Source organism: Boleophthalmus pectinirostris, unplaced genomic scaffold (genome assembly GCF_026225935.1).
Source record: "Boleophthalmus pectinirostris isolate CB_2022bp ecotype Guang Dong unplaced genomic scaffold, ASM2622593v1 HiC_scaffold_6, whole genome shotgun sequence".
Classification (NCBI taxonomy): Eukaryota; Metazoa; Chordata; class Actinopteri; order Gobiiformes; family Gobiidae; genus Boleophthalmus; species Boleophthalmus pectinirostris.
Genome location: NW_026571447.1, coordinates 5337253 through 5361495, shown reverse-complemented (window position 1 = coordinate 5361495; position 24243 = coordinate 5337253). Strand labels below are relative to the sequence as shown.

The window sequence follows — 24243 nt, the reverse complement described above, 5'->3', positions numbered from 1 at the left end:
TTCCTGCTTTGAGGTTGCTGGATTCTTGAGGATGTTGTCTGCACGCGGCCTGCTTGGGTGGGATCGTGAATGGGGAGTGTGCTGAGGTCTGGGGGGACTGCTCTTTTTTTTTTACGTTGGTTTTATCAGCGCATTATCAGACTCTGCACCTGGCTCAGAGATGTAGAGCACACAGAGGGGCCGGAAGAACTCCTCTGAACATGATAACAGGGGCCCGGCATGTGTGTGTTTGTGTGTCTGTATGGGGGTGTGTGTGCGTGTGTGTGTGTGAGGGAAGACTGATGCTGAGAGGACCGGGACATGCAGCTTTACACCACTTCCTCAAACTCACGTTAAATAAAGCCTGTGACCAAATATAGAAGAGCGGACAGGATCTGAGCTATGGCCTCCTTCTGCGATCTTCTGAGATTATCTGGGGGTCGATATAATATATTGAATCGGTCGATACTGGTGTCATGATTCGATACATGTCTTTGGTCTATTTGTATCTGTCCATGCGTGCTGTGTTGTAATTTATTTTGGTCCGAAAGGGAAACAGTTATCACAGTTATCATGCTCTTCAGATGCAGCAAGAAAACAGACTCATAGGGACTTAAAGCTGAAATATTCTAACAGAGGTGGGTTTTACCTTTCAGTTACTTTTTATTTTACATTGATAGAATCAGGAATGACAAACCATGAAATTTTAATAAATACATTAGAATTGCTTTTGGCTTTTTATCAGCTGTAATCAAATGCACTCATATCCACACCTGTGACGCAAATAAAGGGTGAAGTATAGTTCTGCGTCGACTCAACGCGCACTGCCGCCGTCGCCTTGTCTCCGTCGTCTTTGATTTATGGATCTGCGTTGAAGTCTGTGCACCGTGAAGTAATTCATTGCCAAAACACCAGGGGGCGACGATATCTGTCCATTCATATATACGGTCTGTGTGTATGACCCGGAAACGTATAATCTCTGAAAAGTTTATCATGAACCATCTCTAACGCGATAAAAGCACAGAACAGACTCACCATTAGTACAATATTCTTCTGTCACAGAAAGAACACGCATATTCCACTGAGTCGTGTCCTTTTTAAGTCCGACAGAAGCTGACCGTGTACCAGGAGTGAGCTGTTTTATGAGCGCTTTGTTTATGTAAGTTAGCCATGCGGTTTTAAGTTTCGTTTCTGTAAAACTTAAACACATATGCGCAAAGCTGCATTAAACGCATTATTTCTCAATGTATACTGAAAGAAAAGCCGACAGGAAATATATACAGAGCGGTGGTACGGAGGACCAATCACAGCTCTTATCGTCTGCGTCTTTTGCCCTGCTGTCTGCGTCGTTTTGACGTGTAGTTAGAAAATTTCGGAGGTGCACGTCGGTTGATGCAGAGGCTCTGCGTAGGGGTACGCATCGACGCAGACTCTCTACGTCGTGACGCAGACGATTTGAGGCTGGACCACAAATTGGCCTTCACTATATACTACATACTTTTTCTTAGACTCTGTCTCATAAACAGTCTGTTGAGACATTTCTATGTATATTTTTAGTGTTCAGAAAGTAGATGTTAGTGTGCAGTGTGTGTAAAAAGAGCAGGGCAGTGTGGGAAGAGCTGCTGTCTGTCTCTGCTGCTGCTGGAGACGAGGCAAGCAGCACTGACACAGGAGCCTGTGTGAATGCAGCGAGATGAGAGACAAAATCAGGAGGAAAAGAAAAGAAAAACAATCAAATCGTGATCAAAAAAGGAAAAGTCTGACAGTGTAGCTCCCCTAGCAGTCTATATTAGGAGTAGGCTGATCATTGAACCAAATGAACTAAAACACTTCACATGTAAACTATAACTGTACAGTAGTTGTACTGCAATTTATTGTGTGTAATGTATGTATTTTGTCATTGATATCATAGTGTTATTATATTATACTCATTACCAGAAGAAAATAGATGAGATTTTTTTTTTTCATGTCTTAAAACGTATCAAAATTGAATCGATATCATGACCCCTGTATCAAATCATGGAAAAAACGTACTGTTGCATCCCCATCATCATTTACAGTTACAAAATGACGCTTTACTTTCTATGTTTTGTACGTCTCAGGGAGTGCAGATGGAAGCGAGAGCTCTATAGTCTGGCTATAGATCCTGTATACGGCTCCTGTAAAATAAACTAACCAAACAAAACTACATTTGGACAGTCCTAAGGTGCACTGTGTAACTTTCTTGTTGCAGGTCTGTCACCTCACCTGCTTGTTTCTATGGATAATATGTCACTGCTCTGCCTGGAATGTTCCACGTTATGACATTAAACAGCTCTATCTTACATTTATTCAATTACAGTTGGTTTTATTGCTCAAAAATACCAAGAAAAACAGGCATTCTGACAGTGGGTGGGGTTGCCTTTCCACAGATCTGTCTGTCTGGTATGGTCTCCATCAAGATAGGGCTTTGAAAGAAATAGTCACCTTTAAATAATCAGTTGCAGCCCTACTATACTGTTCTGAAGACTGCTGAAACATGACATACGCAATATTAATGAATCTGAATTTCTATGTGCCACCATAGTCGCACATGGTCCACAGTTGTCCTCTGCCTGACTTTGGCCGTTGTGAGGATCAGAACTCCTTGACGTCATCGAGCATGTGTGGGGCTCTGTCTATTCTGTGCTTTATGAATGGGTCAGACCTCCTCTCCTCTCTCTCCTCTGGCCCTGTGTTCAAACGTCGCTGCTCATTCCGAAATGCTAATGTCCCAAAGCGAAACTCCACATCTGCCTTCCAGCGCGCGCCACACACTGGAGTCTTTATGAGGACACAAGCTCCCATTTCATCTGCTGTCCTCCAGAGAAGCAGAGCCAGCGGAGTGAGCAAGTGTCCGCTCGGGAGTCTTAATATGCACAGAGGAGAACTTTATATCTACAGCGGTGTGTGGGAACAGGGCTCTCGGTTGTTGTTTGAAAGTGCTCTGTGTAACTTTTTGGTTGGTGGTCCTTCTTTTCTTGTTTCTGTGGATATGTCATTGCTCTGCCTCGAGTTTTTTACAGCATGGCATTAAACATATACATTTCCAAAGAAGCAAGCAAGTGACGCTACAAGGTCAAGTTAAAAGTCAGAACTGTGGAGAGGCGACTATGATAATGACAATGAGAATGCATGTTTTTAAGGTATTTTTCAGCAATAAAATACCAGTAATTTGTGTAATGTGAGACAAATAAATTTAATACTATACTGTGGGACATTCCAAGCAAAGTAGTAAGATATATGAAGTACCTAAGTACAGTACATTATAGTGCACCTTTAATTGACAGGTGGTTTTATAGGTTTTATACCCAGATAAACAGGTGTTCTGACAGCGAGCGGGACCGCCTCTCCACAGATCTGACCTGTAACTTTGTCAGGTTTGGTCTACATGTAGATAGAAAGGCTTAGTGCCATATTGTGAAACATTCCAAACAAAGCAGTTACATCTACATGGATTAAAGCCTTTCACGGACCCTCCACCAGAAATGTTGCACAGTGCACCTTATAAGTTCAAATCCAAATTAGTGCACTTTAAACATTTACTTTTAAAGACGGGGTATTATGCAAAATCTACTTTTTGGATTTTTCTACCATGTTATAACATTCCCTCATCAAAAACATACCTGCAGAGGTTTTAAATGTCATCCGTGCAGGTTTGAGCAATCTAGTGATCGCTCCCAGGCACTGTTTGACCTTCCCACAGTTAGCAGTTAATACTTAAATCTATCAGAATATGACTTAAAAGTAGTGAAATGATGTGTCCATGCAGCAAGATCATTTTATTTGACAAGTTATCTTAAAATAAACAACCTCTAGACTAAAATTAAGCAGTCTCAGAACTAGTCAGTAGATAATAAATCTGAAAACAAGATGAATAACCTGATTTAAGTTTTAAACTCTTGGCCAGATCAGAGGAATTTACAGTGTATATAATCCATGCTCCAGTGCAGACATTTGTCATAAATAAAAGCACAATACAAAACAATACACTACAACTGCACAAACCTGATGTGATATGTTGCAGTTTGATTAGTGAGGTGTGTTGCTTTAATGCTCTGAAGAGGGAACTTTTTCAGACATAGACTGTTACTGCCACGCTGTTCCACTGAGAGACACAGGAAATCATTTCTGCCTGTTGGCATCAAACTGCTGAACTGTGCTGTGAAAGTCTCACTGTGCAATCCTGCTGCAATATTCTGTTCATACCTCAATGTTGTAAAACCGTATAAAGATGTCAATATTAGGGCTGGGTATCATGTAGAAGTTGCCGATACGATGCATACCTCGATGCATAGGCCACGATACCATGCATATCTCAGTGCAGTGAGCTTTCGATTTAGTATATGTTTCAAATCAATTTGATACGGTTCATAAAAAAATAATGGCAAAATTATGGCTGTTTTACTAAAAGTCTTTGTTAAACCACTTCCTGTGCAAAGTTGAAATGAAACACACCCATTTTAATCATCAAAACTGTGAAAATGTCAAATGTGTCTCATAAACGAGTATCCTTCCTCTGAACACAAAACAAAACTGTAGCTCTGGAACACAATAATTTTGTAAAATATACCAAAAAATACTCTTGGTGATATATTGATACAGCTGTCCCTGATATCGATACTGTATCATCTCATTAAATTATATGATATTTTGATATTTTTTTTATAGTCAATATGTTATTAGGGTACTATATTTTCAGATTCAGATTTACTGATATGTCATACTTAAACTTTCTCAACTTTATTTTTGGTCACTCCTCTACTGTTCAGCTGCATGTCTGTAACAAGAAGAATTTCCCTTGAGGATGAATACATGTAATTCTGATTTTGAAAGAGAGTGGGGAGTGTCAAAAACTAAACTGAAACTCACTTAGGGACACATCAGTACTGGTATCGACACTCAAAGGTTTTCAAATCCGCCCATTCTTCAGTCCCTCCTCCTCATTTATTCATGGCGGTCAGCTGTTTCCGTCGTCACAGCTGCCCTGGGGCCTGATGTGGCTACAGATTTGTGGATGTGACCTCTGTGAACTCATCGGTGCCTGTGTGTGTGTGTGTGAGACGTGTGAAGTCCAGCGTATGTCCGTAGAGTTACTCTGTGGTTTATTATGTGTCGGTGTAATCGTGCAGTAATGATGTGCTGGAGCAGTGGAATCCAAATAAAAGTTGCTGGTCGGGGATGTGGTTTTAAACTGTCTGCCCCGGTCTTTAATAATTCAGACGCCTCAGCTGATCGTCTGCTCTGGATAAAGATAGATTATTGTCTCAAATGTTTTTCCACTTGCACTTAGTAGTTTCATATTTTATAAAGCACATGAGAAGAAATGGAGCTGATGTAAACATAGCTTGGAAGACCTAACTTTGCTCCCGTCTACCTCCGGAGTTTACCTGCTCCTCAGCCTTCATCACCTCACTCCAAATACTCCTCTTCCCTACACCTCTTCCTTGTCAAATCATTACTGTCCTCATTCTCTGATCATCCCATTCACTCTTATCTCATCGTCCCCTTCACTCTTCTCATCCTCTCATTGTCCCCTTCACTCTTCTCATCCTCTCATCGTCCCCTTCACTCTCCTCATTCTCTCATCATCATCTTCATTCTTCTCATCATCTCATCGTCCCCTTCATTCTTCTCATCATCTCATCATCTTCTTCATGTTCCTCATCTTCTCATTGTCCCCTTCATTCTCCTCATCATCTCATCAGCCCCTTCACTGTCCTCATCATCTCATCATCTCACTCCCCTGATCCTCTCATCATCCCATTCATTCTTCTCATCATGTCCTCGCCCCCTTCACTTTCCTCATTCCCTCAGTGTCCACTTCATTCTCCTCATCCTTTCTTCGTCCACTTCATTCTCCTCATCCTTTCTTCGTCCACTTCATTCTCCTCATCCTTTCTTCGTCCACTTCATTCTCCTCATCCTCTCTTCGTCCCCTTCGTTCTTCTCATCATCTCTTTCTGCCCTTCACTCTCCACATCCTCTCATCGTCCCCTTTACTCTACTCATCCTCTCGTAGTACCTTTCACTCTCGTCATTCTCTCGTAGTCCCCTTCATTCTTCTCATCATCTGATCATCCTCTTCACTTTCCTCATCTTCTCATTGTCCCCTTTTCTCTCCTCATCCTCTCATCATACCCTTCACCTCTCCTCATCATCTCATCTTCCCCTTTGTCCTTCTCATTCTCTCATCATCTCCTAAATAGAGAAGAAAAAATGGCACACAAGTTCAGGGTGGAAGTAAACAGCGCTCAAACAGTGTAACATTTTAGGCCATTTATACAACTACAGTAAAGGCTTTAACGGGACATTTTAAGCATTGGATTTCGATTGATCTATGTATTTGTTTTCACCCACGCCCATAGCTCTGTACTTGTGATTACTACATGTCATTTACTTTTGCTTCAAAACTGTCATGTGAACATTTATCAAAAATAAAAACATGGAAATTAAATCCTGCTGCTTGTTGCTGTGACAGTTTATCATGAACAAACAGGACCTCTCAGTTCTTCCAATCCATATTTGAATCATTTTTTTATACAATATTTTGGTGTATAAATGTAAATTATTGCCTCTACTGAACAAAAAAGCACAGATTACAGATTAAAAATGTTTACTTCTATATGTTTATGATAACACTGCAAGCATAAAGTATCATTTGTTTTATCATTCTTTGCTCAGCGAGTTTTTAGACTATGAGGTTAAAAATTAGTCTTTGAGGGGGCCAGTGCACTGCATTTTACTTTGGACCATGTGTTTTGAATGCACTTGTGATCTGGTGTTGTGTTTTTGCACTCCAGACTCCAGGCCTGTGGGTGGAGGAGACAGCAGCAGAGCAGGGGGCCCCCCACCAGCGCTCAGCATCCTGGGGCAGCGCTGACCATCTCAAAGAGGTACCTCACTCTGACCAGTCTGACCCAACAGCCACATCTGGATGAACTTGGAATAGGAATCAATTGCAATTTTGTTTTTATATGCATTATTTCTTTTAAACTGAACTAAACGAGAACCCCAAGCATTTCAGAGAATGTGTGTAGAGGTCGAACTTGTTTAAATCTGCATTTTTTTGGTGGAGGGTCAGTTTCCTGCTTATCTTTGTGGAAACATTATTGCTTTGCCTAAAATGTTCCACAGTAAGTCATGTAATGACCATATTTTTTACACTGTAAGGCGCACTGGATTATAAGGAGCAGTATCAATCAATGTTGAATTCTCTCATCTGTTTTCCTACATAAGGAGCACCGGATTATAAGGCACATTAATCGAAACAAATGGACAACACTTGAGACTGATCCCTTAGCCCAGGCATCTACAATCCATTGGCAGATCGTGGCGCAACTTGCCCAGCTTCCCTGTGCTGGTGAATATGTATTTTGAATGTGAATGTGGGTTATAATTTAAGTCTTATTTTATTTATTTTTTTATTTCTTATGAGGAGGACTTAAATATACATTGAGTAATAATGTGTTTAATGCAGATTTGTGCACATTTGTTTGTTTTACAGAAACAAAACTTAAAGCCACATGGCTCATTTGCATAAACTATAAGTGCTGAAAAAACAGCTTGCTCCTTGATGCGGTTCAACTTCTGTCGGACTAAAGGACACGACTCAGTGGAATATGAGTGTTCGTTCTGTGACAAGGCGACGGCGGCAGCGTGCATTGAGTCGACGCATACTTATACTTCGTCCTTCACTCTGCTAGGCTCCTGACTACAGTAGCTGTAATGCTTTGACAATCCATCAAGCAGTGCAGCTTCGTAGTTTAGCAGTCATACTAAAACATTTTGACAGATTTTCGAGCACTGTGTACCACTTAAAATAAGTTTGAGGTCAGTAAGCACAACCAGAATTAATACATAAGGCTCACCGGATTATAAGGTGCACTGTCGATTTTTGAGAAAGTGGAAGGATTTTAAGTGTGTCTTATAGTCTCAATAATATGGTAACTATACCTGTGTAGATGATCTTGTCACGTCAGATTACAGGTCAGATCTGTGGAGAAATGACCCCGCTCACAATAAGAATGAATGTTTTTCAGGCATTAAAAAACCTGGAATTGAATACATGCAAGGTATATAAGTTTAATGCCATACCGTGGAACATTCCTGGTAAAACAATAACCTCTCCATGGAGACAAACCCATGGCGGACCCTGAACCAGAAAAGTTACATGCACCTTTTAACAGCACAAATCAGATCACCTGTTGTTCCAGATAAGTCAGGCTTTTATGGTCAGACTGTGTTAAAATAAAGTATCGGCTTTTTGGTTTGGGGTCCATTACCTGCTTGTTTCTATGGATATGCCCTTTCTTTGCTTGGAATGTTCCACAGTATGACATTAAACAGCTCTACCTTACATGTATTCAATTACAAGTGTTTCTTTTGCTCAAAAATACCAAGAAGACATTCTGACTGTGAGCAGGGTCGCTCCCCACAGATCTGACCTGTAACTTACTCTGGTTTGGTCTCCATGAAGATAAAAAGGTTTAATACCATATTATGAAACATACCAGACATAACAATAACATCTCCATGGAGACAAGATTTGACGGATCCTTCACCAGAAAAATTACACAATGCACCTTCAAAGACAAACTCCTCAGACAGAGCAGAGCTTACAGTTATCATCACAGCCCTAGGCAATGTTAATGGGATCCGTTGTATCACCATAACGATCGGAGGTGTTTTTGAAAGATGTATTCAAAGGTTTAATCTGCCAATGTTGAACCTTATAATTGTTTGGGATTGGCCCCACAGACTTGTCATATTAATCTTGTGGTTTAAAGTTTCATCTGACAACAGCTATTGTTTCCTGAGGATAGGCCCTGTAATTACAGAGATACGAACCATAAACCAGGTCAACAAATCTGACACAAAACTGACTCTTGTGAACTTTAAGCCATGTTAGAACGTTGTTTCCTCATCACAAACAGCCCTGGACTTATGTTTTGTTTCATTCACACATGTTTGAGTAATCCTTTATTATTAGTCTGTCTGCATCTTCAAAGGTCAAAATACTCAACAGCTCCTTTTAGCTTTTTTTCAGTAGAGATCGGCAATTCCAGGGCTGAAATGATCCAAATGATTCTAGTGAAGGTATATGGCATTTGAAATAAACACAGTGGAACAGTGTTTTCCGTTTGAGGTAAGAACAAGAGAGAAGAAGCCTAAATATGCAGGCTTTGTGTGTTAAACTTCTGTGAAAGAAACAAAACTCCAGGTCTGTTTGTGATGAGGAAACAACATTGTAACAACAAAAAATAGTGCAATATGTCCTCCAGCTCAGTTTTGAATCCTAGAAAAGTTATAGTTAAGTTTGCTAGATTTCAGTAAATTTAAGTAAGTATAGATGACAAATGATAATACAGAAACTAATTAAAACCATAAAAACTATTCTAAATCTACAATATTGATAAAAAACCATGAGCTGCAATAAATAAACAGCAGAATCAAAAACTTTAGTATTTACATCTGTAATGAGTCATAGAAGTCATTCATTCAACAGCTTAATTTTACATCTTAAATCTTGTCGTATAGCCAAAAAAAAAACCCACAAATTTCCCAAAAAATGTACACTCGGGGTGTGCTATAATAATTTACAAAATAATTTTGTGAAAGAGATACCGTTGTGTTGCTTGTTTGGAGAAAGGGAATTTATTTATGCAATACATTCAGTACATTTTCACTGTTTTGATGAGGAAAATGGGTGTTTTTCATATTAACTTAATAGACTTTATGATCACGGCCATGATTTAACCTTTGATTTTTTACTGAACCGTATTGAATCGATTTTATATATATATAATAAAAATAAAATCTAAAGTGCACTGTATAGAAAAAAAAGTATCATACCGGCAACATCTTAATGATATCCAGCCCTAATGTACACAAGACAAATATTGACTAAAAATATATACCGTATTTTCTGCACTATAGGGCGCTCATTGAATGGTCTATTTTTTTTTACTTTTTTCTCAAATAAACCACACCGGAATATAAGGCGCATTAAAAGAAACACAACAGTTAGATAAGTCAGTCAAAATGTATTTAACGCGCTCACAATAACTCTCAACTTTGTTCAGTTGTAACGTGTTAAAAATACTCTCTGAGATGCTGAATTGTTAGTGTATTCACAATAAGTCATAATAGTTTTAACAGTTGGGCGATTACAACGTCCAGCACGCCCACATCCCTCTCTTCGTTATCCGAGTCAGTGTGGTTACTGTTCCCTGGCAGTTCAGTGATAATTCTGGTCTTGTTGAAAGTTCGGACCACAGTTGATACTGATCCTTAGCCCAGGCGTCCATGATCCGTCGGCAGATCGTGGCGCAAGTGGCTCGGCGCTGTCTCCCTGTCTTGGTGAATGTGTGTTCTCCTTCTCTCATCCACTGCTCCCACTAGGGATGGGTATCATTAAGAAGTTGCCGATATGATACATACCTCGATACACAGGCCACGATACGATACATATCTCGATACAATGCACTTTCGATTCGATATATATTTCAAATCAATTCGATACAGTTCACTAAAAAATAAAGGCTAAATCATGGCTGTGATACTAAAAGTCTTTGTTAAACCACTTCTTGTGCAAAGTTCATATGAAACACAAACATTTTAATCCTCAAAATAGAGTCAAAATGTCAAATGTGTTGCATAAATGAATTTCCTTTCACTAAACAAGCAACAAAACTGTAGCACTGTAACAAAATAATTTAGTAAAACACACGTAAAAATACTCTTGGTGATATATCGATACAGTAGCCCACAATATCGATACTGTATCATTACATTAAACCGTACGATATATCGATATTCCAATATTTTTGCACACCCCTAGCTCCCACGCAGCTCGCACTTTCACTTTATAACAGCCTTGAGTTTAAAGTGAGTGTTGTAAGCGTGTCTCTTGGTGCATTTTGATATTAAAAGGAATCACAGTATGTATTACTCCTGATGCTCCTGATTACAGAAGCCGTAACGCTGCAAGTTGTGCGGCTTTGTAGTTTACTAAAGTCGTACTAAGACACCCCAGTAAATTCATATTTAAGGCGCTCTGGTTTATAAGGCGCGCAGTCGTTTTTGGATTAAATTAAAAGCTTTTAAATGCGCCCTACAGTGTGGAAAATATGGTAGTTCCAGCTTTCACATATTTAAGTTGATGTAGTAATCATCTTGACAGGTCTATTTCAGTATAATACAGTTCCACATTTCCACTAAGAGCACATGTTTAAGTCATCTTTCAGATTTGTCTCCTGGATATGTGCTCTGTCAGTGTGTCTGTGGTTGGTCTTCATCTTCTGCTTTATACTTCTTCGTCTTCTTCTCTTGCCTCTGGTTCTTTTCTATTGGCTCCACACACTATTAGCCGTGCAGCCTTCCAGACCTCAGGCTAAATATAAACTCCCTCCACTACTCTGAGCACATCGCATTTCTCTTTCCTCGCTTCCTTCTCCTCGGTTCCTCTCATCGGTCCTCCGTTTTTCAGCTCTCAAATGTGCCATATTAAAGCTGCACTATGTAACTTTTTGGTTGCGGGTCCGTCACCTGCTTGTTTCTATTGAGATGTCATTGCTTTGCCTGGAATGTTCCACAGTATGACATTAAAAAGCTCTACTTTACATTCATTCGATTACAGGTGGTTTTATGCCTCACAATCAAAACACCTCAAAAAACAGGCTTTCTGACTGTGAGTGAAGTCGCCTGTCTTCTGACCTGTTACCTGGTCTGGTTTGGTCTCCATGATGATAGAAAAGAATAATGCCATACTGTGAAACATTCCAGACACGGCAAATCATCTTTACTATAGTCCTCAGAGGATAATATATAGAGTTATTTTGGTCAGAACCTAGAAAGTATGGAGGAGTCTGTCCCATTCACCCTCAGCTCGTGCCTCTGTCCTCTTCTCTCTCATCTGCTCATCTTTCATCTGTTCCTCTCCTCTGTTCCTCTCTCCTCTACTCCTCATCTGTTCCTCTCTCATCTGTTCCTCTCTCATCTGTCCCTCTCTCCTCTGCTCCTCTCATCTGTTCCTCTCTCTCTCCTCTCTACTCCTCTCATCTGTTCCTCTCTCCTCTGTCCTCTCGCTCCTCTGTTCCTCTCTCCTCTACTCCTCATCTGTTCCTCTCTCCTCTGTCCTCTCTCTCATCTGTTCCTCTCTCCTCTGTTCCTCTCTCCTCCTCATCTGTTCCTCTCTGCTCTGTCCTCTCTCTCATCTGTTCCTCTCTCCTCTACTCCTCATCTGTTCCTCTCTCCTCTGCTTCTCTCTCATCTGTTCCTCTCTCCTCTACTCCTCATCTGTTCCTCTCTCCTCTACTCCTCATCTGTTCCTCTCTCCTCTGCTTCTCTCTCATCTGTTCCTCTCTCCTCTACTCCTCATCTGTTCCTCTCTCCTCTACTCCTCATCTGTTCCTCTCTCCTCTACTCCTCATCTGTTCCTCTCTCCTCTGCTTCTCTCTCATCTGTTCCTCTCTCCTCTACTCCTCATCTGTTCCTCTCTCCTCTACTCCTCATCTGTTCCTCTTTCCTCTACTCCTCATCTGTTCCTCTCTCCTCTACTCCTCATCTGTTCCTCTGTCCTCTCTCTCATCTGTTCCTCTCATCTGTTCCTCTCTCCTCTACTCCTCATCTGTTCCTCTCTCCTCTACTCCTCATCTGTTCCTCTCTCCTCTACTCCTCATCTGTTCATCTCATCTGTTCCTCTCTCCTGTCTTCTCTCTCATCTGCTTGTCTCTCCTCTACTCATCCCTCCTCAGCTCGTCTCTCTCATCTGCTCGTCTCTCTCATCTGCTCGTCTCTCCTCTGCTCTTCTCTCATCTGTTCCTCTCTCATCTGTTCCTCTCTCTTCTGCTCGTCTCTCTCCTCTACTCCTTCCTTCTCTGCTCCTCTCTCTCCTCTGCTCCTCTCTCTCCTCTGCTCCTCTCTCTCCTCTGCCCCTCACTCTCCTCTGCTCCTCAGCTCCTCTCTCTTTCTTCTTCGCTCCTCTCTCTCTCCTCTGTCCTCTCTCTGTCTCTCCTCTCTCCTCCCTGTTTCCTCTCTGGGCGGGCCTCCCTCACCCTTTTCCAGCAGAATCGAGTCGAGGAGGGGGAAGCGAGGAAAGAGAAACGGGACGCGGCCTGTATCGTTACGGGAGGAAGGGTTAGCGCCGCCATATTGATTCTTCATCTCAGTCAAAGAGAAGAGTTCTTCATAACAGAGCCTAATTCTGCCAATAAAAAACTCCCAGCATGACTCACGCTTTCCACTTCCACAACAGCAGTGCCAAAGTCATTATGGTGCGGATATGTTTTCCTTCTGACCAGGAGGAGGGAAATTCGCATTCTTTCAACTGCATTATGAAATATTTTGATCAAAAGAAACTGCAAGGGCTGTGTTTAGACCTATCGACTTACGGTTCAATACATGAGAACTGGAATACATTTTTAAAGTCAATATTTGCTGTGAGTACATTTTCTTTGCACTACTGAGAAATTTGCGGTTATTTTTTGGCTATTATAGTAGACCAAACAGAAAGGCAAAGACAAGGTATAAAAGTAAGTTAAATTTTACAAAGTCAAAAAAGATGTAATTTAACAAAAGCTCAAATACATGCATCAGGAATTCCGGGCTTCCGGTCATTGCACAATGCATACTGGGAAGGATTTTCTGAACAAGTGAGCATCAAACCACCATGTTTGTTTTCTCAGTGGGATGCGTCTATTGACAAAGCCGATCTTTTCTAGTCTTTTGAACCATATCACTTTTGTTTCTGGTTCTGATATTGTCATATCTTAGTTTTGGAATTTGGACATCGTAATTGTGTGGTTGTTGGATGTCCTAACACCGGAAAACGGCTAGAGAAATTTGTTTGCAAACTTCATAAAAGCAAAAGGGAATCAGATGTGTGTGACTGCAAACCTCAGTTCAAACTGTTTCCCTTCCCAACAGAACTGAAAAATAGTGAAAGGCGAAGGCGATGGGCAGTATTGATCCACAAGAAGGACAAAAAAGGAAATCTTTGACTGCCTAAATCATCTCGAGTTTGCAGCAAACATTTTGTATGTGGAGCGCCAACAAAGCAAAACCCCGATCCCTCGCTTCACCTTGGTTACGAATTTAAAAAGTCAACGCCAAAGCGAAAGGCACCAGCTGTTCACCAAGAAACACCTTCCACTGCAAAACAACCAAAACGTGATGTTGCTGTAAAACCACAAGAACAAGAAAGTGCAAGCTCAGCCTGTTTGTCTTCTGTACCTCTTGCTTAAAGAAACAGGATCCCGCTTTGTTGGCGCTCCACATACAAAATGTTCGCTGAAAACTCGGGATGATTTAGGCAGCCAAAGGTTTCCTTTTTGGTCCTTCTTGTGGATCAATCCTGCCCATCGCCTTCGCCTTTCACTATTTTTCATTTCTGTTGGGAAGGGAAACAGTTTGAATGGATTGCAGTCACACACATCTGATTCCCTTTTGCATTTATGGAGTTTGCAAACTTCCGGAACCCATTTCTCAAGCCGTTCAGAACCAGAAACAAAAACGATATGGTTCAAAAGACTCTAAAAGACTGGCTTTGTCAATAGACGCATCCCACTCAAACTGCCAACCTTTAGATCACTGGACAAATGCTCTTACCAACTGAGCTACTGCCGGTAATTTTAAGGAATGTTTCACAGTGTGGCATTAAACTTTTCTATCTTCGTGTCTTCACCAAACCAGACTAAGTTACAGGTCAGATCTCTGGAGAGGCAACCCTGCTCACAGTCAGAATGTCTGTTTCACCTGGTATTTTTGAGCTATAAAACCACCTGTAATTGAATAAACCTAAGGTAGAGCTGTTTAATGTCATACTGTGGAACCTTCAAGGCAGAGCAGTGACATATCCATAGAAACAAGCAGGTTTTGAACCTCCAACAAAAAGTTACATCGTGTGCCTTGAAGTTTTTCACCACTTAGTCTCTCTCGGGTTTTTGTTGAAAATCTAACTCCTAAACAGGACCATGAACGCTCTTATTGATCACAGGCTCCTGATGATGTGTGCTTTAAACCAATAGAGGTACATGTAGAACACCCCCAGCGTGATGTCATAGCAGCAAAGTATCAACTGAAACTAAACCATAAAGCAGAATTATCTCCCCAAAAATATCGTAAATGTACAGTATTAGTACAGTAATTGAAAAAGAAAGTTAAAACAATTCCCCCAACATCCTCCATGGAGATAGATTGTTTAATGCCATACTGAATATGATTATCAAATGAACAACATTTCCATGGAAACAAGCAGGAGGAGGCCAAGGAAGAGTCAGGTTTGCGGAGATGCAAGCCCTCTCAGTAAGAATGCATGATTTTCAGTGCAATAAAACCAGCTAAAAACAAACAAACATTTATTTTAGTCTATTTGTTTGAATACAAAAGTTATATATTGGGGCTTTTATGCATTCCTGGCAAAGTAATAGCATCTCCATGGTGACTGACAAGTGCCAGAAAAGTGAAATGTCTGTGTAATTTGAGACATTCTGAAGACAGTTGTATTTAAAGCACTTAGCACAGTTAAGTACATAGTTTCTTTTGTCTCTGCCTTTTCAACAGTGATTCTATTTAGTTACTTATCTGTGAGCAGTGTAATGAGGCTTGCACAATCGGCTCCACAGTCAGGTTAGACTGGGCCCTGTGTTACCGGGGTTCTGCCTGGACTTGTCAATATTGACTCTTGTGGTCAGTGAATGAAATGAGAGCTGCATTCTTGCTGTGGAGGCGGGCGGCTTCCATGTGTGTGAGGGTATCCCCGGCAGTCTCTCTCTGATCGGACCCAAGACGATTTTGCCATTTTTCGGACAACTATTGCATTTGGGATTAGATTTGTTTAAAAAGTAACATTTCAGAGATGTTCAGCTGTTCAGAGTGCATATTGCAAATAACTTTAGGAGCTTTAAAGCTGCTGTACCTGATTTTTACTGTCTTCAAACGTGAAAAACAGGACTAGTTCATTTTTCGCCATTTACAGTGGCCCGAAGGTATTCCTCAATTACCTTATGCATTCAGAGCATCCTAATTATTCACCACAATTCAATTGTAAGAGCTTATCACAACTTTCAGAGCACACAACTAGCATACTAACTGCTCACTTCCTAACTCTCAGATCATAGTACACGTTACAAATAAAGTAAAGTACACACTTGATGGAAATGCATTGCCTGTCGGGAGCAGTGAGCTTGAGGACCCGTCTCCAGGTCTTGAGCTTGGCTTGATGAGGACCACTGAGCTTGTGTATGTTTTGGGTTGATGGGGAAATACTGTGGTCCAAAGCAAGAAAAATGATCTGACATCGGCCATCTGAGCGTGCTATGCATTTTTTTTCTCTTTTATTTTGATGGGGAAAACCAGAGACTGTAAAGAAGTGGACATGAGGGAATGTTAGGTCACCCACAGTGTTCAGTCAAATGAAGCTCATCGAGGCAAATTTGGAGCAAAGTTCCATATTAGGAAAGGAATTCATTTACGGACAAAATGACATAAAAACACCAGAATCACGTAGAGCGGGTTAATACGTACATTTGATGAGGCTCACTGCAGAAGTTATAGAGAGAAGGGCGACAGTTTTTCACTGTTAAGTAAGTTGGAGCTAGAGTCAGTGGAGCCAGAAGCGCTCTCATGTTCATTTCTTATTTGGAACGTTAGCTATGTCCATTTATGTATACAGTCTATAGGGAAAACTAGACTGCCTTTAGAAAATCCACCCAGACACAAGGAGAACATGCAAACTTCACACAGAAAGGCCCGGCCACTCAGCCACCTTGTCGCCTGTCATGATGTAGACCAGGGGTGTCCAAACTTTTTTCATCAAGGGCCACAAATCTAAACACAAACAAGGCAGAGGGCCGATCGAGGGCCATAAACTTGTGCTCAATACAGTGAATAATTGAAATATGTGCATGTTTAACACATCAGAATGAGCCATCAGTCCTTTATTCATGCTAAAATTCTTAAAACCACACACTAAATATTAAATATTAGCTTTATCAAGGTAGATTTTCCAAAAAAAAAAAAAAAAAAACACTTGCAGTAGTGTTCATTTTTAATTGGTGCAAGGTAATTTGGGCCAATTCACTTGGAAGCCTGAGGGCCAAGAAAAATTTGTCTGAGGGCCGCATTTGGCCCACGGGCCGTAGTTTGGACATGCCTGATGTAGACAATACTCAAAGGACAGGCTTTGAGCTGCTTATTTCTATACTGGGAAACACGCATTTTGAGGAAATACATGAGAAAAAAAATGTTTGCAGGCCTCATAGTGTGAAGGGAAGGTCGACTGTATGAAAAAATACTACTATATTTAGACAAGGTCAGTGTATAATGTGTTTAATTTGTCAAGAATTACATTTACATGTAACTGAGCCAAATGTACAGCCATTGTGTTGGGGATTAAAACACGTCAGAGCTATGCGTCATTGAAGATTCATGATCCATAAAATCTCCTTCTGAAAAGCATGAAGTTTACTGTCAATGACTGCAGCATAAACATGCAGATCCCACATAAGCACGTTAATAGGGAGACCAGACATGGGGCTTGCTACATATTTTGTATTATGTTTATGTCTATCAAACAGGATTCATCATGAAACTAAACTTTGCTCAAGACTTCACTCAGAGCCACTCCTACTGCAGAGGTGGAAAAAAAACAATGTTTAAATGCCCATAGTCCTCATTTTTAAACAGTATATTTACTTCATATTTCTACAATTATATAAGATAAAGAGACAAAGTTCTGTTGTGCTAATTTATGGTCAAATTATTTTAGGCAATGTGATAGAAACTTTTACTAGTTATATTTAAAAATTCACTGTAATTTCAATTTTTTCCCCATGTATTTGAGCCTTGCCCCACTACAGATATATTGTATAAGCAGCTCTTGAGGTTAAAATAAGTCTGCTGCATGCTGTCTGCATCTGATTATAAAGCATTTCATCATCCCATAATCAGGAAGTGCACGTTATTGGTTGCCAGTTGTTGTTAACTTTCCATTCAAGGCAAAATGCCCTTCTCTGAGAGCTGTGAAAAACACTCATGAACTCATCACGCTGAATAACTTGGGCACTCAGAACTCAAGTGAGGATTAACTTTGGTGGTGTCTGAAGTTACTAGTCAGATCTACAGAGGGGCTCACTGAAAACAATGTTTTTTGTCTTTTATAAAAGTGCTTTGCCATTACAGGCAAAGCATTGTATGTTTACAGAGCCACTGGTGGTGGACACCATACTGTAACTCAGTTGCTTAGTGCAACTTTGAAGAGCACTTTCTTGACAACCAGTGAGATAAAAGTTAAGTTAGTGTACACAGAAGAGAATTCTTATCTTCCACCCACACATCTGTCATGTGGTTGGATGTGTTTCATAGTGGGGTAAACAAAGTCTGACTAACTCTCTTCTTACACTTGGGTAAACAAAGCCAGACTAACTGTCTTCTTAAATCGTTTTCTCACATGTGACTGCGCTCTCTGGACCAACCTCAGAGTACACTAGGTTTAGTTTTGTTTACTTCACTTTTGGATCAGCCTTGTTCACATGCACCATCAGCTGATCAGCAGTAAATGTCTCACTGAAGATGATCCAAATTGCCAGATGAATGTGCCAAACAGCAGCTCTGCAGCACCCAGTCACATAAATAGGCCTGTGGGATCCAGGCCCTGTTACTGTCACTGTAGACTGTGTAGGTCTGCCTGAGGTCAGCCATGGTCACCCTGCACTCACCCCACTCCAGAGAGAGACAAGCTGCTCTCAGACCTCCTGTTTAAAGTGCTCTTGGAGCTTTTCATGAGAATCAGAATGTGGCGGTCACATTCACATCAGATCAAGTTCAATGCTCTTTTATGGTAACCTAACAGTGACTGTCAAACTGAGTTAAACAAAGTCGGACTAACGCTCTTCTTACACTGGAATTAACAAAGCCAAACTAACTGTCTTTTTAAACTGCTAAACTAACTGGGCGTGTTCTCTCAGCAGATCGCCAAACTCCGACTGCAGTTGCACAGGAGCAAACAGGTGAACCGGGGCAGAGAGAGGGAGGGGGGACACAGCGCCTCCTCTGGACAAACACAGGTAAGCCATGTGCTGACTGTTAACTGCACCTTTGTCCTAAATTCCACTGTATGCTTGAAACCAGATACTGGCCCCAGGCTCCTCTACTAGTTTACAGGACAACAGAGGGTTGTGGTAGCATTACTTACACACTGTCATCTGTTAAACTGACACTGTCAACATGAGGTTTTACTCATGTTCTCTTCATCAAGAACAAGAACAAAGGCGGAGTTGTGTTTTGTCTAATTCATTCACACTTGTCGGAGTAATTTTTCATACAATTTAAAACCATTTTACAATACCTGGTAGTAATGCACAAAATCTCCTCATTTAAGTCACATATTACATCTTGACTCATTCTGATCATTGCAGGGGGCTTTCTCTAAACAGCTAACTCATTTCAGTGCTTGCAGCTGTTGTTTCTGTTTTAAATATTATGCAAAGTCACTGCTCTGAAAATTCAAATTTTCACCACCTCCATACAGGCCCACTGCCTTCGATTTAATTTGTTCCTCATTTTTTGATTATGCACATAAACTCAAAAGATTTCAAATGTACTCATGTGAATATTGCATATGGAAAATAATTAGTTTACTCAGATTTTGAATATTGATTTTATTTTATATTTTTCCGTCATGTATCATATAGCCCTTTTTGTACTTATTTTTAAAAAATGCTACTGTAAACTGAAGCTATCCATGTCACTTGGGCAAGCATGGTCTGTTTATGTTGTGTCGTAGATTATAACTGAAGAAAAAGCACACTATATGTATGTCCATGTGACTTTAACGCAATTTTTATGTATAATTTTGCCAAACATTTTCTTTTTTTTAAACATTTTGATTAAAGGTCCTATATTATGCAAAAATTAGACTCTTATGAGATTTACAGTAAGCCATGTTCTAATGCTGTTGCCGCAACATACCCAGAGTTGTGTTTCTTTAATTCACAAATGTTTGACTCACTCTTTTAATTTAGTCTGTACATCTCCAAAGCTCAAAATGGTCTGTTCCCCCTTGTGATGCCATATAGTTGTAGTTTTCAAGTTAGCAGCTCCTTTTACGGTTAGTTTAATAGAGATTGGCAATTCCAGGCCTGAGATCATGTGTAATCATGCAAGTGGAACACTTTTTGTACTACCACATGACATCACAAGGTGGAACAGAGTGTTTTCTGTTTGAGAGAAGAAATCAGTCGAAATCTGTTAAACATGTGTGAATACCAAAACACAGCTTCAGGTCTGTTTGTGATGAGGAAACAACATTATGACATAGTGTAATAGAAAATAGCACAATATGGGCCTTTTAAATTGAAATTCCTGGTTGAACACAGTTTTATCATAAGCAAAGGTAATTCCATAATTAGTTACCTTGCAAATATAGACTACAAACTAATTAAAAACAAATAAAAACAACTACCAGAAACAAATGTTGCACTGACTTTGTTACTGTTGGACAGAGTTCATGGTGTTGATGACATAAGCAGAGCTACTCCACTAGGTCTCACCACGACTTCCTCCATTTTCCACAAACTGCCACTTAACTGATGTAAAACTATAATACATATTTACCACAGGTACTCTCCCACCAAACTGAGTAATAATTACAAAAAGATTAAAAACCTGTTATTTATTATCTTGAATCCAGTGGTGGAAGAAGTACTCCATTTTGTTGCTTAAGTAAGAGTAGAGATACCAGAGCAAAGAAAATACTAAAAGTAAAATTATCACATGAAAAAAATCAACAAAAGAAAAAGTATTAAAAGTAGTTGTTTAAAAATGTATGTAAAGAGTAAAAAGTAAAAGTATTTTATGGAGATTTTGAGGGCTTGTAAAGCTTCAAATGTAGTGATTTTGATACATATTTTTGCAGGATTTTGTTCTACAGAAACCTTTTTTTTTTCCTAGCTGTTTACTTGTATATTTTTGTTTGCTTAAACTACAAATGTGTTAAAAACAAAACCTCAGCCTTTTCAGCAGGTCTCAAACTTTTACTTTTCAGTCATGTTCAAGAATGTAGTGGAGTAGAAAGTACACATGCCAGCTCTCAAGTGAAGTAAAAGTCAAACGTATCCACTTAAGGTGTACTTAACAGTGCATTGTGTAACTTTTTAGGTTTGGGGTCTGCCACCATGGGTCTGCCACCATTGATTTATCTGTAATGTTCCACAGTATGGCATTAAACTTATATAAGATGCATTTATTAAATTGTGGGTGTTTTTATTTCTCAAAAATGCCTTTAAAAACATGCATTCTTGCTGTGAGTGGAGTCACTGCTTCACAGATCTTGCCTGTAAATTGGCCTGGTGACAAAACAATAACATCTATTCTCCATGTACAGAAGCAGCAAATGGGAGCATCTTTAAGTGAAGTACAGATACTTAAAATGTATACTACTTTTACTTTGTTACGTTTCACCACTGACAGCACCGATTATGACACATTTTTTACCACAGCAATTATCCCACCAAACTAAGTAATAATTAGAAAACCATGAAATCCTGCTATACACACTTAATGACACAAGCATTTCATGGAGAATTAAATGATCTGGAATCATATAATCCAATTTAAGTCTGTCCCTTAAGAGTGAATGGCTGTACACGCTCACATCATTACGTTCTTTGTTCACAGTGGAGCTTTGGTTTCCTGTTGTGCTCTTGTGATTTCTCTGCGCGATAAGTGACAGAGAAGTGGCCATTTGTTTGACAGCGAACATGTCCAGACAAGCCCCATTCACTTAAGTTTAACCATTAACAACAGCTCAAATCAACCTCCTCCATCCACCAACTACTTGATTTTATTGTACACATATTTTGTGGCTTTTTAAAGATCTTTTATTACACAAAATGGACTCTTCTGAGCTTAAATTGCTGTCAGAATGTTGTTACCTCATCAAAAACAAATCTGGAGTTGTTTTGTTTCATTCATACATGTTTGAGTAACTCTTTATTATTAGTCTGTTTACATCTCCAAAGCTCAAAATGCTCTGTTCCACTTTGTGATGTCATGAAGCGGTAGTTTCAACGGCTCCTTTTACCTTTAGTTCAGTACACATTGGCAATTCCAGGGCTGAAATTATCCAAATGGTTCTAATGAAAGTGAATGGAATTTAAAAGCACAGGGGAGCACTATTGTATTACTACATGACATTACAAGATGGAACAGAGAGAAGAACAGAGCCTAAATATGCAGGGTTTGTGTGTTAAACATGTGTGAAAAAACTTAACATAGATCAGAAATGGTGTAATATGGTATTTTTGCGTATTTTTGTGTTGTTATTTAATGTTTTACAACTTATATGATGTATAAAATGAAGAAAATGCGCTCATACTCAAATTTGGCATCACTTTACATTTGAAGACTTGAATTTGGTGAATGATGACCCCTACTGGTAACAGTAAGGAGTGAACAATGTTTAATGAAAAATTAGTAGCGTAGCTAATTATCAACACGGTGCAGTTCAAGTGAGATGATCAAAATGAGTCTGATGAAGGTATCTACGATCTGATCAAACATTTGACCCAATGTGCGCTCACAAGACTACAAGCTCACAGGATTTCATGCAAAAATAAACTCTTTGAACAGAACAGCACTGGTATTCTTATGCAAAAAAAAAGGGTGCTTGGCGACTCCAGAATCTCAGACCATATCAAAATAATAGACGTTTTTCACAGCGGCCCCACTGTAGCTTTGTGGAATTTACGGTTATTGGTTTTCTATGGCAAAATGTCTTTGGAAATGTCTGGCGTATTCTCCACAATCTTCATAAATCTGCCTCATCACCAAATCTTCAGTCAACAAGGTCCACAAAGTATAAACATTCTTCCATGAAGAATTTATCCACAACTATCAAGGTCAAAAAGACGAAAACTTAAAGGCAAAAAACAACTTGCATTAGTGAAGTACTGAGTAAAACTAACGTTATGGTCATGAATAAAACTTAAGTAACTTGTTCACTCAGACTGATTCTACAGTTAAAAGAAGAAAAAAAAAATTTCATGATGTCAATATTAGCATAGATAGGTCTCTAGGATACCATAACGCTAGATTTTTAGTTCACTAATGCTAGTCGTTGTTTGCCTCTAAGCTTTTGTCTTTCTTACCTTGAGAGTTGTGGATTAATTCTTCATGGAAGAATGTTTATCTTTTGTGGACCTTGTTGGCTGAAGATTTGGTGATGGGACAGATTTATGAAGCTGGTGGAGTATACTCGAGACATTTCTCACAGACATTTTGCCACAGAAAACCGTTAACCAGAAGTTCTGCAAATATATAGCACACTCCCAGCCATTGTGAAAAAGGTCTATTGTTAAACTTGTTGACAGTTATATACATATGAATAGATAGATATGAATAATTATAATTTTTTACATTATGAATAGGTTTCATATTTAAACAGCAGTTATAGGATTGTATTTAATTGTAACTGTAATTGTGTTATAAATGTGAAATCTGGTTAAAGCCGTTTTCAGTGAATCGAGGCTCATCTGTTTTGTTGGTCCACAGCACAAAGGGGCGCCCTCCTCCACAGTGCCAAAGCCCCTGATCAGCAGAGTGCCCAGCAGTGTGGAGGCCATCAACCATGAGCTGGAGAACGTCTTCATCAGAGACGACTGGGAGCACAGCCCACAGGTACACCACTACGATGCTAATTATGAACCTCCTGATTCTCAGACAATTAAACACTTAATTAGATGCAGACAGGACACAGCAGACTAAAAATGACTGAGGTTTTAGTCATAATGCTGTTCCCTCACCAAAAACAGACATGGAATTGTGTTTTATTTCATTCACAAATCCTGCATTATTATCTGCATTATTGTCTGTCAAAATGCACCGTTGCACCTTGTCATGAATGTCTTGAAGCAATCCTTTTCAAGTTAACAGCTACCTTTTATCTTCAGTTCAATATAGATTGACAATTCCAGGGCTGAAATTATCCAAATCATTTGATTGTAGTGAAGGTGTATGGAGTTTAAAAACACCTTCCTGTATTACAACATGACATCTCAAAGTGTAAAAAAACGGGAGTGTTTTCAGTTTGAGAGAAGAACTGAGCCTAAATACACAGGGTTTGGTTTGTTAAACAGTGTGAGAGAATGAAACAAAAGGTCCACATAGCTCCAAAAAGGAAGTAAACATGGGGGCATGTCTGGTTCCATTGACTTAAGTTCTAAGTTGAAAAATTTGTCACCTTTC

The 24243-nt window shown here is 39.7% G+C and overlaps 1 protein-coding gene across 5 annotated transcripts in view; it reads left to right on the top strand.

Annotated features, from left to right (window-relative positions):
- The window catches only part of LOC110156657 (glucocorticoid-induced transcript 1 protein-like), a 74671-nt gene that overhangs the window by 32640 nt on the left and 17788 nt on the right, over positions 1 to 24243 (top strand). For 2 of the 5 annotated variants that reach the window (XM_020920864.2, XM_055164167.1), the window contains exons 4-6: positions 6801 to 6893; positions 18966 to 19064; positions 23551 to 23676. In XM_020920864.2, the coding sequence (XP_020776523.1) occupies positions 6801 to 6893; positions 18966 to 19064; positions 23551 to 23676 (318 nt within the window). The remainder of the gene's footprint in view (positions 1 to 6800; positions 6894 to 18965; positions 19065 to 23550; positions 23677 to 24243) is intronic. The other 3 variants (XM_055164170.1, XM_020920865.2, XM_055164169.1) reach the window with 3 other exon arrangements.